We start from the raw sequence: 12,343 nt of genomic DNA on the forward strand, positions 1-12,343 counted from the left end.
AAGATTTTATTTATTTATTTGACAGACAGAGATCACAAGTAGGCAGGGGGGGAGCAGGCTCCCTGCTGAGCAGGGAGCCCGATGCGGGGCTCGATCCCAGGACCCTGGGATCATGACCTGAGCTGAAGGCAGAGGCTTTCACCTACTGAGCCACACAGGCACCCCTAGTTGTTATTTTTTGGCCTATTTTTTTTGCCTACTTTTTCTAGTTTTTTAAATTGTAATTGATTTCTGGTTTCATATCATTGGGGTTAGAAAAGATGCTTTAGATATTTCAGTATTCTTAAATTTCTTTAGACTTGTTTTGTGGCCCAACATGTAATTTATCATGAAGAATGTTCCATGTGCTTTGAAAATAATGTGTATTCCACTCTTTGTAGAAGGAATGTTCTATATGTAGCTGTTAGGTCCCAGTCTAATGTGCCATTCAAGGACAGTTTGCTTGTTGATTTTCTGTCTGGATAATCTATCCATTGATGTTAACGGGTGTAAAAGTCTTTACTATTATTGTGCTACTTTCACTTTCTCCCTTTATGTCTATTAATATTTGCTTTATGTATTTAGGTGCTCCTATGTTTGGTGCATAGATGTTTACAATTGTTATATCCTTTTTATTGATCCTTTTACTGTTATGTAATGGCCTTCTTTATTTCCTGCTACAGTCTATTTAAAGTCTTTTTTGTGTGATATAAGTAATGCTACTTCAGCTTGTTGCTGTTGTTGTTGTTGCTCCATTGGCATATCTTTTTCCATCCCTTCACTTTTAGTCTGTATGTCTGATGTAACTCTCTTGGAGGCGCATATAGATGGGTCTGGTTTTTCTACTTATTCAGTCACCCTCTATCTTTTGACTGGAGCATTGAGTTCATCTACATTTGATGTAATTATTTCTAAGTATTGCTAAGTACTTATTGCCATTTTTGAAAATTTTCTCTCATTGCTTTTGTAGTTCTCTTCTGTTCCTTTCTTCTTTTGATGTCTTCCCTTGTGGTTTGATAGCTTGCTTTCATTTTTGCTGGGATTTAATTTTTTTGTGTGTGTTTACTATAGGTTTATTTGTGGTTATCAGTACATTCTCATATAACATCCTATGTGTATAGTACTCTATAATAAACTGACGGTTATTTAAGTTTGAACACGATCTAAAAACACTAAATTTTTAATTCCCTCTCCCTGTTTTATGTATGTATCATATTGTACAACTTTTTATTTTGAATATCCCTTGACTAATTTTTGTAGATATAATTGATTTTACTACTTTGTGTTTTAACTTCCACACTGGCTATTTATAAGTGATGAATCTGCCTTTTTCATCTGATTGCTTTTACCTGTGAAATTTTTTCCTTTTATACTTTTCATACTTCCAGGTATGGCCTTTTCTTTCCACTTAAAGAATTCTCCCTATGTTTCTTGTAAGTCTGGTTTAAGGTTGATGAACTCCTTTAATTTTTCTTGTCTGGGAAACTCTTTCTCTCTCCTGTTCTAAATGATAGCTGTGCTGGCTAGAGTGTTCTTGGTTGTAGGTTTTTTCATCACTTTGAAGATACCATGCCATTCCTTTCTCCCTGCAGAGTTTTGCTGAAAAATCATCTGACAGCCTTACAGGATTTCTTTTGTATATAATTGTCTTCTCTTGCTGCTTTTAAATCTTTACCATTACTTTTGCCATTTTAATTATTCTTAAAAGACAAAGTTGAGTTCATCTTCCTAGGGACTCTCTAGGCTTCCTGGACCTGGATGCCTGTTTCCTTCCCCAGCTATTATTTCTTCAAATAAATGTTCTGACTCCTCTCTCTTCTTCTTATGGGATCCCTTAAATGCAAATGTTAGGACATTTGATGATGTCACAGAATCCCCTTAACCTATTCTTTTTTATTCTTTTTTTCCTTTTTAGCTTGGTTGCTATCTACTACCATTTTCCAGATTGCTGATCCATTTTTTTCCTACATTATTTCATCTGCTATTGACTCCCTCTATGAATTTTTCATTTCACTTATTGAATTCTTCAGCTCTCACTGGTTCTTTTTTTAATTTCATCTCTCTTCGTTAAGGTTCTTAGTGAGTACATCCACTCTTTTCTCCAGTCCAACGAGTATCTTTATGACCATTATTTAGATGTTATTATCAATATTATGTTTTATCTCTGTTTTATTTAGTTCTTTTACTGTCATTTTGTCTTGTTCTTTCATTTGGGACACATTTCTCTGTCTCCACATTTTCTCCAACTCTGTGTCTCTGTGTATTTGGAAGGTCAGCCCTGTTTCCTGTTCTTCAAAGTAATGGCCTTGTGTAAAAGTTCCTATGGTGCCCTATAACACAGTCCCACCTGGTCACCAGATTCAGGCACTCTAGGGCGTCCCGTGTCATCTGTGTACGCTCCCTTTTGTGACTGAGCCATGAATGTCTCCAGCCCAGCTGTCTGCAATAACTTGCTTTGCTTTGCCTGCTCTGAATGCATTGGGCAGTTTTACTCTCTGTGCTGTTGAGAGGTCTGGCTGCAGTCACCCCAGGCTCCTTCATGGGCAAGGACGGTAGTCAGCCTAGCTGTCTGCAGTTAGCCTTTCTGACAGCTGCACCAAAGGGCAGGGTGTGCCCCATGAACAGACAGCCGAAAGGTCTGGCTGCTGGAGCTGTGAGTGTGCTGGTGTGGGAGCAGCCATCACATTGTAGGGGGCAGTGCTGGCCAGGGCTACCTGCCAAATGAGGCAGGGCAGGCAGGTTGAACCAGGTGGTTGCACGGGAGATGGCCAGGGTGGAAGCATGTCGTGCTAACGAGAGATGGCCAGTGTTAGAGGTGGCTCCTATAAGCATCTGGCTGTCTGGGCTGGAGAAGAGCAAGAAAAAATGGTGCCCACCAGTACTTTTGTTCCCAGAGGAATCTGCAGATCTCTGACATGCATTCTAAGATTGGTTGATTAATCTCCATCATGTATGCCCTAGGTGCTTATCCAGCTGTTGCTTCCGTGCTGGGTCTTGGGCCGTTAGTTAGTATGCTGGCTCTTTAAGGGCAGGAACTTGGTTTCCTATCACCCTTGGGCTCTTCCAGAGTGAAGCCCCAATAGTTTCCACAGCCAGACATTATGGGGAAGTACGTGGTGTGGGGTCTGGTTGTCTCCTCCACGTTTGTGATGTCCCTCCTCTTTGTAGTTAGTTGTGCCAGGGGTCTGGTTCCCAACCATATCTCCACTCCTCTTACCTTTTGTGACGTGGCCTTCTTTCTATGACCAGCTGTAGAAGATCTGTTCTGCCAGTCTTCAGGCAATTGTCAGACTTCGTTTTATACGGGTAGTTGATGACTCGATGTGCCCATGGGATAAGGTGAGCGCAGATCCTTCTTCTCCATCTTCCGAATGTCTGTTCACTTTGATTCTAATAGTTCAACGATTAGTAATTAGGGAGCTTTTTTTTTTTTTTTTTTTTTTTTTGCCAGAAAGTAGTGCCATAGCACAAGACCTTGGTTTCTCCTAAGGGAACTGACTTGCTGCTAAGGTTCTGAGTGCACACATTAAAAATGTGTTAGCAGGGGCACCTGGGTGGGCTCAGTGGTTTAAGCCGCTGCCTTCGGCTCAGGGCATGACCTCAGGGTCCTGGGATCGAATCCTGCATCGGGCTCTCTGCTCGGCAGGGAGCCTGCTTCCCTCTCACTCTCTCTGCCTGCCTCTCTGCCTACTTGTGATCTCTGTCAAATAAATAAATAAATAAAATCCTTAAAAAAATGTGTTAGCAGACTGGAGGTAAGTGTGTGGTTAGCACTTGTGGCTTTGGGCGTGGCCTGGTAGGACCATCTTCAAGGGGAGGGTCCCAGAACGTGGAATTCCTGCGACAGGGTGACGAGCCCTCTGTCTTTGCTGATCCTTCTGGCCTCTGACTCGTAACAGTGGTCACTGGGGAAAAATAAAAGGCGACATTTGGTGCTTCTTGTTTATGCTGTCAAAGTTAGTGATCAAAGGCTTATTACCTCTTTGATTTTTGGCTTGTTGCTGTCATGAGCTACTCTGCCACCTGGAAGATGAGTGATTAGGGAGTTGGGAAGCTCTCCCAGCTCAGCTGAGTTCCTCCTGATGAAAGTAAGTACATTTTTCCATTCCCAAAACCACTGAGCCAAGTAGAGCTTGTGCTTAAAACAGAATAAGTTTTAGTAAATTTGCTCCAAAATATTTTATTAATATGTTTTATATGAACAAAATAGAAGTAAGTTATGTGTTACACTGAATAACACACAAAGCATGTAGAGGGTTGTGGTTTCTAATTTCTCTAGAAAGTTGACCAGCCATGATGGAATAAGGAGAAAGAGTACATATCCTAGTCACCATTTCTGGGGGGTACATTTCAAAGTACAAAAAGCATCGTGGTATTTTTTAAGTGCAAAGAAAGCTCATATTAAAATAGACTTTAAAAATTACAAATAAAAATCTGTACATCAAGAATATTTTTCTGGCCTTTCCGTGTGCCTAGTACTGTGGAGAACCAGAGGAGGAACCGCCAAGAGAGGAGCCATCACATCAGGTGTTACAGGTCTGGCCCATTTCGGCTTGCAGCACCATCTCCTCTTTTCGCAAGGGGAAAGTGTCGATCAGGTTGAAGAGGGCCGCAGGCATCACCAGGGAGACGTAGCGCTCCTTGTCCATGCCATGCTTATCCACGAGCACCATACTGAAGGAGTAGAGTGGGATACGCAGCAACAACCTAGGGCAGACAGAGAGAAGACTGTCAAACCGGACTCCCAAGGGTTCTGTTGGACCAGCCGGAGCCCTATAGGGACACTGTGGGCAGAGAAAGTCTTACTACTGCAGACTTACTCATCTAAACACCCTTGCTACTCAGTAGTATGGTGTTTGGACTAACAGCATCACTGGGGAATCCCAAGCTCCACCCCCAACCTGCTGAAATAGATCTGAGTTATTAACAAGATTCCCCCGAATGACTGGCATGTGCCTGAAAGGGTAAGTGGTACCGCTTTATACCCATCAGCAAGATCCTGGGCCTCCCTTGGCGTGCTGTGTGCCAACAGTTACTACAGGGTGTGTGCAACAGTCCTAATAGATTTTCTGTGTTAAACTGGAGTCAACCCAAATTTACAGACTAGGTCCGCACAACCAGGTACATACCAGAACTAAGTCCATGGTTAATAGGGGGGGTGACTTTGCCCTCTAGGGAATATCTGGCCATGTCTGGACACATTTTTCGTGGGCACAGTGAAGGGGCATTTCTAGCCTCTAGTGACACAGGGATGCTGCTTAATGTCTTCGGACCCACTGGAAAGCCTCCCCCCAAAAAGAATCAGCCAGCCCCCAAGGTCAGTAGTACTGAGGTTGAAAAACCGTGGACTGGGCGAAGCTGATCGAAGTAAGCTTCCGAACATTGTAATTGTGGCCCATTCTGGCTCATGCAGTAGCCAGCTCACAGCAGTTAGAGGAGCTTAAGCTTGGTCTGTGCTCCAGGTCCAGTAACTTGGTTCATTATAATTTGTACCTCAGATAATTCCCTTCCAAAGAAGTCTGATTTTTTTCCCCCTACTCTATCACGCTAGAATTTATCTTGTGGAAAACAATGACTTTTGTAGCAACAGAAGCGTGTTTAGATGAAATCTGCCAGGTAAAGCAAACAAGTTGATCAGCTGAGCCCACTCAGTCTCTTCTCGGTTTTACTTTTGAATTCACTTAGCTAGACGTTCTGTGTAAGGCAGACTATACACAGCCATCTGTATTTAAAGTGAAATATTTTTCCTCCCACCCAAGGATCAAGGGGAAAATATTTGCTACTCAAAATCCAAACTGACGATACTTGCTTCTGCCGTTTAAGAGAGTTTCAGGGAAGATGGGAATAATTTCTATTTTATCTCAGTGGGACGTTAAATTGCTAATCTGCTGCTAGTGACTAGACAGAAAGAAAGACAACAGTTAAATCTCTCTACCAGGTCTCCTGAGACAGGAGAGAGCAGCTCAGGAGGAGCTGACTGAGAAATGCGTTAATTGAGTGTGTGTAGACCATGAAGTGGGTCAAAATGGAGATAAAGCGCTCTGCATCTTTAAAAAGAGGAGTATTTAGTTTTTCCTAGAGGAGAGAGGGATGTCTTAATGCAGAACGGTCCCAGAGAACAAGAGTAGAAAAGAAAGCTGGTCTGGAGGGCGAAAAAGGCCATGTGTTGTGGCGGTTGGAGGCTGTGGGAAAAGGGCAACCACTGAGGAAACGTAGCATTTGATGCTCTAGTGCTTCTGGGGCTAGGCTGGCAATCTCCCATGGGGCCACCATCTGCTGCCACACACGCTCCTCATGTGAGCCTTGTGCCTTGATGGACAGAATATAAAGAGGAAAAACGACCATGGGAAGAAATTGAGTGTTCAGGTCAGTAGGCGATCAACCGTCACTGGAAATGTATCCCACCATACCCGAGAGACCACAGAAATCTTGGAGATGGATGATGGGACACCCCACAGGCTGAGGGGTGTGGCCAGCAGTGTGTTGGAGTTACATAAATGCCTGTAATGAGCTCTTTCTGGAGAATCTTCTAGAAAATGCTGTAGACTCAAAAAAAGACGGCAATGGAAGATCCTGAACTCACCTCCTCACATGGACACAACAACTTTACAACTACATCCGGAACAGTTTCTTTCTTTTTTTAAAAGATTTTATTTATTTATTTGACAGAGATCACAGGTAGGCAGAGAGGCAGGCAGAGAGAGAGGAGGAAGCAGGCTCCCTGATGAGCAGAGAGCCCGACGCGGGGCTCGATCCCAGGACCCTGGGATCATGACCCGAACCGAAGGCAGAGCCTTTAACCCACTGAGCCACCCAGGTGCCCCAGGAACAGTTTCTTTTTTTTTTTTTTTTAATTTTATTTATTTATTTGACAGATAGAGATCACAAGTAGGGAGAGAGGCAGGCGTAGAGAGAGAGAGAGGAGGAGGAGGAAGCAGGCCCCCTGCCAAGCAGAGAGCCTGATGCGGGGCTCGATCCCAGGATCCTGGGATCATGACCTGAGCGAAAGGCAGAGGCTTAACCCACTGAGCCACCCAGGCGCCCCCCAGGAACAGTTTCTTTTGAGAAAAACAAACAAACAAACAAACAAAAACAACAAAAAACCTGAGACCAGGCAGAGCGACTACTGCATATCAGGAAATGAGAACAAAGCCACATCCAAGCAGGTATGAAAAGACGAACGAAACACAATCTTAGCAAAATAGCCACATGCCCAGCACAGTGACACCAATCATGAGGGAACTGAAAACCTGGAGCTTTTCTTTGAGGATCAGAGTCTCTTCCCCCCACGTAGGGAACCCTGTCTTTTGAGATCTGCACTTGAGCGTGCTCCCCCAAATGTCAAGCTTTGAAAACCAATAGGGCCAAAGCACATGAGACGTGCAAGTCTGCGGTAAACAGAAATGGTGCTTACAGGGCTCAACCTACAAACTCCCCCGAAGGGCAGCCCAGAAGGAGCCATTTGAAAAGCACCCAGACATCAGGTGAAAGAAGCTCCTTTGATCATGGTTAAGTGTGTGACTGAGCTTCAGGGACAGAGGCTGGTGGTGCCGTTTTCACACTCCATCTTGCTAAAGCCAGTGGAAGCCATCTCTTTTCTGATTTTATTTTTGGCCTTTGGACTGCTTCACACTCCAGCCAGCAGGTGCCATCCTTGTACTATCCTGCCTTCTAAAGCTGGTGGGCGCTGTCCCTCTCCATCCAGCCCTTGCTCCCTGTTATACACACTTGAGCTCTTTTGTTCCTAATCTGTCGCCCAGGCTCGCTTTCCCTCCAGCTCTGTCCGTCTCTCTCTGCCCAGCTCTCACGTGCACTCCATCCCTGTCACACTCCTCTTCTCTCCATCTGTCCTTTGCACACTTATTCCCCATTTCTCTCTCCTTTTCCCTCTCCTATCTGTATGTGTGTCCATCTCCTGCTTTGTCTGTCTCTCCTTTTCCCTTTTTATCCTTCTCTTTCTCTCTCCCTCTGTTTCTGTCTCCTTTTCTCTGTATGTGTATCTCTGTTGGTGTCTTTCTACCTCTGTATCTCTCTCTTCCCATGTAGGTCCCAATCTTTGTCTGTGTGTCCCAGCTTCCCCACTTCCTCTTGCTCCTCCCCCCCCCAACCCCTCTGTACATCTCTCTCTGTCCATCTCCCCCACTCTGTACGTCTCTCTCTCATTCTTCTCCCTCATATCCTTCTACCCCTCCCTTTGTGTGCGTCTCTCTCCCTTGCTCCTCTCCCCGCTCTTTCCCTCTAACCATCTCCTTATGACTCTTCATGTCTTGGTCTCCCTCTGTGCGTGCCTCTCTCTCCTTAACACTGTCCTCCTCCATCTCTCTTTATCCCGGTTTCAGTGAGTACCACATTTTGCATGCCCCCCCCCCCCCAGCTTCACTCGAGCTGATGGACCCTATCTTCACACACACCATCTGCTTCCCTACAGCTCTGTAGTATTTTCCAGGAAGGAGTGCACACCTTTCCTGGCTCCCTGATACTCGCTGAGGATGCTGCCAGGACCCTTGTGCATCATCTGGCTCTTGAGCCGGTGTTGCTGACACCTACAGGTCCTACAAGCCAGTAACTAACAGGAAAAAGTTCTTAAACAGCCAACACCCCCAGGAGACCGCCATTCGTTCAGACCCAGGAGTTCAATCTTTCTCTGAAAGAGGCCTATTCGCTTATCATCATAGGTACGGCACGAGGGGCGGACTATTCGCTTATCATCATAGGTACGGCACGAGGGGCGGACTTCTTAAATCGACCTCTAGGGACTGACTGTAAACCCTTCCGAGACCTTGGAGGGGAGATGCTATCTTTGCTGCTCTCCAGAGTGCTAGCATCTACTGGAGGAGAGCTCACAGATGTCTGCTGCCCCAGCTTTTACATCTGGTGAAATGGATTTTGTGGATGCCACCCAGAGGATACCCCTTGATCACAGGTTCCAGAGACCCAAAAGACTTGCATTCCGGGCTGCTATCAGACTGTATCAATCAAGAAGACAGTTCTTGGTAAGCTATCCCCAGCCTGGGGCACAATGGACAGATTAAAACAGATCCCATCTTCCTGTGAAAAATTCCCATTTGCTTATCCTGGAACCTCCTCCTGAGGGGCAGCCTTCAGCTTCAGCACACAGCTAGGAACCTACAGAGGGGCTCTCAGGAAACACAATCCGAGGGATGCCATTTTGGTGCTGTCCCTTTGTCTCACTACAGCTCACCCACATGTCCCAGAAAGGAGCTTGTGCACTTGTCTGAGGTCCCAGTGTTTTGACTGCCACCCAGGGGACACCTTCTGATCATGCAGCTCAGATGACCACTAGAGCTAACACTTACAGTCCCACAACACTGTGTATATGTTTGTATCCTTAACAGCTGCTGGTTGGGGGTCTGGCTTCTAATGAGCCTGAACTGAAGTGCTAAGATTCTCACCTTTGGTACATGGATACATACTGGCATAATCTCACATACTGGAAGCTACTGAAAATAAAATAGTCTGCTTAGAGACTCAGAAAGGTTTGAGAGACCATCAAAAGCTGCGGCAACAGATGACTAATAAGGATCATCTCCTACGTAAGACCACCATTTCAACAGTGGGAGAAACGGCTGTTTCATCTAATACAACAGAAGAAGATATTCCAAACAACGTAGCAAGATCAAACCTTGGAAAATAAACCTTAATAAAATGGAGAAAAGTAATTTACCTGATAAAGAATTCAAAGTAATGATCATAAAAATGCTCTCAGAACTTGGAAAAAGAATGGTCTAGTCCATTGAGAACTCCAAAAAAAAAATACACAAAAGTATCAAACAGAAGTCACAGAGCTGAAGAATTCAACAACAAAATGTGAAAATATATGAATCTTGGAACACTGAAAAAGTGAAATTAAATAAAAAATTAGAACCATTATGTAAAGAATTTTTTTTTAAAGATTTTATTTATTTATTTGACACAGAGAGAGATCACAAGCAGACAGAGAGGCAGGCAGAGAGAGAGAGGAGGAAGCAGGTTCCCTGCTGAGCAGAGAGCCCGATGCGGGACTCGATCCCAGGACCCTGAGATCATGACCTGAGCCGAAGGCAGCGGCTTAACCCACTGAGCCACCCAGGCGCCCCAATGTAAAGAATTTTTAAAAATGTGTGTGTATGGAATTCAACAAGAAACTAGGTGGAGAAATAATCAGTGAACTCGAAGACAAGGCAGAAGAATTTAACGTTCTTTTTTTCTTTTTGCTGCTCTGAATGTGTAAACAATTAAAATGGCTTACAGGACATATGGAACAACGCCAAGCAGACTAACATTTGCATATATGATTCCATTATTTGTACACAAGAGGTCCCAGAAGGAGGAGAGACACAAAGAGGCTGAAAACTTCCCCAACGTTGGAAAGAAACAGACAACGAGATCAAGGAGGCCCAGAGAATTCTAAATAAGGAGGAACCAGAGATCTACACCAAAACATAACTAAAATGTCAAAAGTTAAGACAAGGAGAGAACCTTAAAAGCAGCAAGAGAATAACAGTTTGTTACCTACAGGAAAACCCCAGAGGACTATCAGCATGTATTTTCCGCAGAAACCTTGCAGGCCAAAGGGAGTGGCATGATACATTGCAAGTGTTCAAAGAAAAGAGCTTCCAACCAAGAATAGTCTATTCAAAAAAATTATTCAGAATTGAAGGGACATAGTTTTGCAGACAAGCTAAAGGAGTTCATCACCACTAAACCATCCTTACAAGAAATGGTAAAGGGACTTCTTTATGCTGAAAAGGATGGGCACTGATGAGTAACAAGAAAACATATGAATGTATACATCTCATTGGTAGAGGTAAATATATAGTAAAGTAGTGGATTCATCACATAAAGGTATATAAAAGGTTAAAATATGTAAGTAGTAAAAACTGTAACTACAATAAGTTAAGAGATACACAAGATAAAAAGATGTAGTTGTGACATCAAAAACAGAAAATGTACTGTTTGGGCAAATACCTAGTAGGGCAATTGCTGGATAAGAGGGTAGCTCTATTTTTAACTTTTTTGAGGAACCTCCATACTGTTTTCCACAGTGGTTGCACCAGTTTGATTCCCAGCGACAGTGCACAAAGTTTCCCCTTTCTCCACAGCCTCATCAATACCTGTTGTCTCTTATGTTGATGTCAGCCATTCTGCCAGGTGTGAGGTGATAGCTTATCGTGGTTTTGATTTGCATTTCTCTGATGATGAGTGACGTTGAACATCTTTTCATGCGTCTCTCGGCCGTCTGTAAGTTTTCTCTGGAAATGTCTGTTGATGTCTTCTGCCCATTTTAAAATTTGATAATTTGTTGAGTGTTGAGTTGCATAAGTTCTATATGTATTTGAATACTAACTCTTTGTCAGCTATGTCATTTGCAGATATCTTCTCCCATTCAGTAGGCTGCCTTTTAGTTTTGATGATGGTTTCCTTCACTGTGCAGAAGATTTTTATCTTGATGAGGTCCCAGTAGTTCATTTTCGTTTTTGTTTCCCTAGCTTCAAGAAACATATGTAGAAGGAAGTTGCTGCGGCAGATGTCAAAGAGGTTAAGGTCTGTGTTCTCTAGGATTGTTATGGGTTCATGAACCTTCAGGCAACACCTAGCGACTAAGCCACCCAGGTGCCCTGCAGTAATTTTTTTTTAATATTTTATTAATTTGACAGAGAGAAATCACAACTAGGCAGAGAGGCAGGCAGAGAGAGAGGAGGAAGCAGGCTCCCCGCAGAGTAGAGAGCCCGATGCGGGGCTCGATCCCAGGACCCTGGGATCATGACCTGAGCCTAAGGCAGAGGCTTTAACCCACTGAGCCACCCAGGCGCCCCAGTAATTTTTTTTTAAAAGAATTTATTTATTTATTTGACAGAGAGAGATCACAAGTAGGCAGAGAGGCAGGCAGAGAGAGAGGGGAAAGCAGGCTCCCCGCTGAGCAAAGAGCCCGATGCGGGTCTCGATCCCAGGACCCTGAGATCATGACCTGAGCTGAAGGCAGAGGCTTAAACCACTGAGCCACCCAGGCGCCCCGCCTGCAGTAATTTTTAAAGTATTGTTGGATTCAGTTTGCTTGTATTTTGTTGAGGACTTTTGTATCTATGTTCATCAGAGGAATTGGCATGTACTTCTCTTTTTTGTGGAATCTTTATCTGGTTTTGGTATCAAGGTAATGCTGGCCTCATAGAATGAATTTGGAAGTTTTCCTTTTTCATTTTTTTGGAATGTTTTGAGAAGAACAGGTACTAACTCTTCATTAAGTGTTTGGTAAAATTTGCCTTTGAAGATATCTGGCCCTGGAGTTTTGTTTGTTGGCAGGGTTTTGATTCCTGGCTCAATTTCTTTGCTGGTAATCAGTCTGTTCAAGTTTTCTCTTTCTTCT

General features: G+C 43.9%; 1 protein-coding gene across 2 annotated transcripts in view; it reads right to left on the reverse strand.

Annotated features, from left to right (window-relative positions):
- Positions 1-4,150: 4,150 nt before the first annotated feature.
- SRPX (sushi repeat containing protein X-linked) overlaps positions 4,151-12,343 on the reverse strand; it is a 120,598-nt gene continuing 112,405 nt past the window's right edge. For both annotated transcript variants that reach the window (XM_045994518.1, XM_045994517.1), the window contains one exon: positions 4,151-4,686. In XM_045994518.1, coding sequence (XP_045850474.1) covers positions 4,503-4,686 — 184 coding nt within the window. In that variant the 3' untranslated portion in view covers positions 4,151-4,502. The remainder of the gene's footprint in view (positions 4,687-12,343) is intronic.

Source organism: Meles meles, chromosome X (assembly GCF_922984935.1).
Source record: "Meles meles chromosome X, mMelMel3.1 paternal haplotype, whole genome shotgun sequence".
Taxonomy (NCBI): Eukaryota; Metazoa; Chordata; class Mammalia; order Carnivora; family Mustelidae; genus Meles; species Meles meles.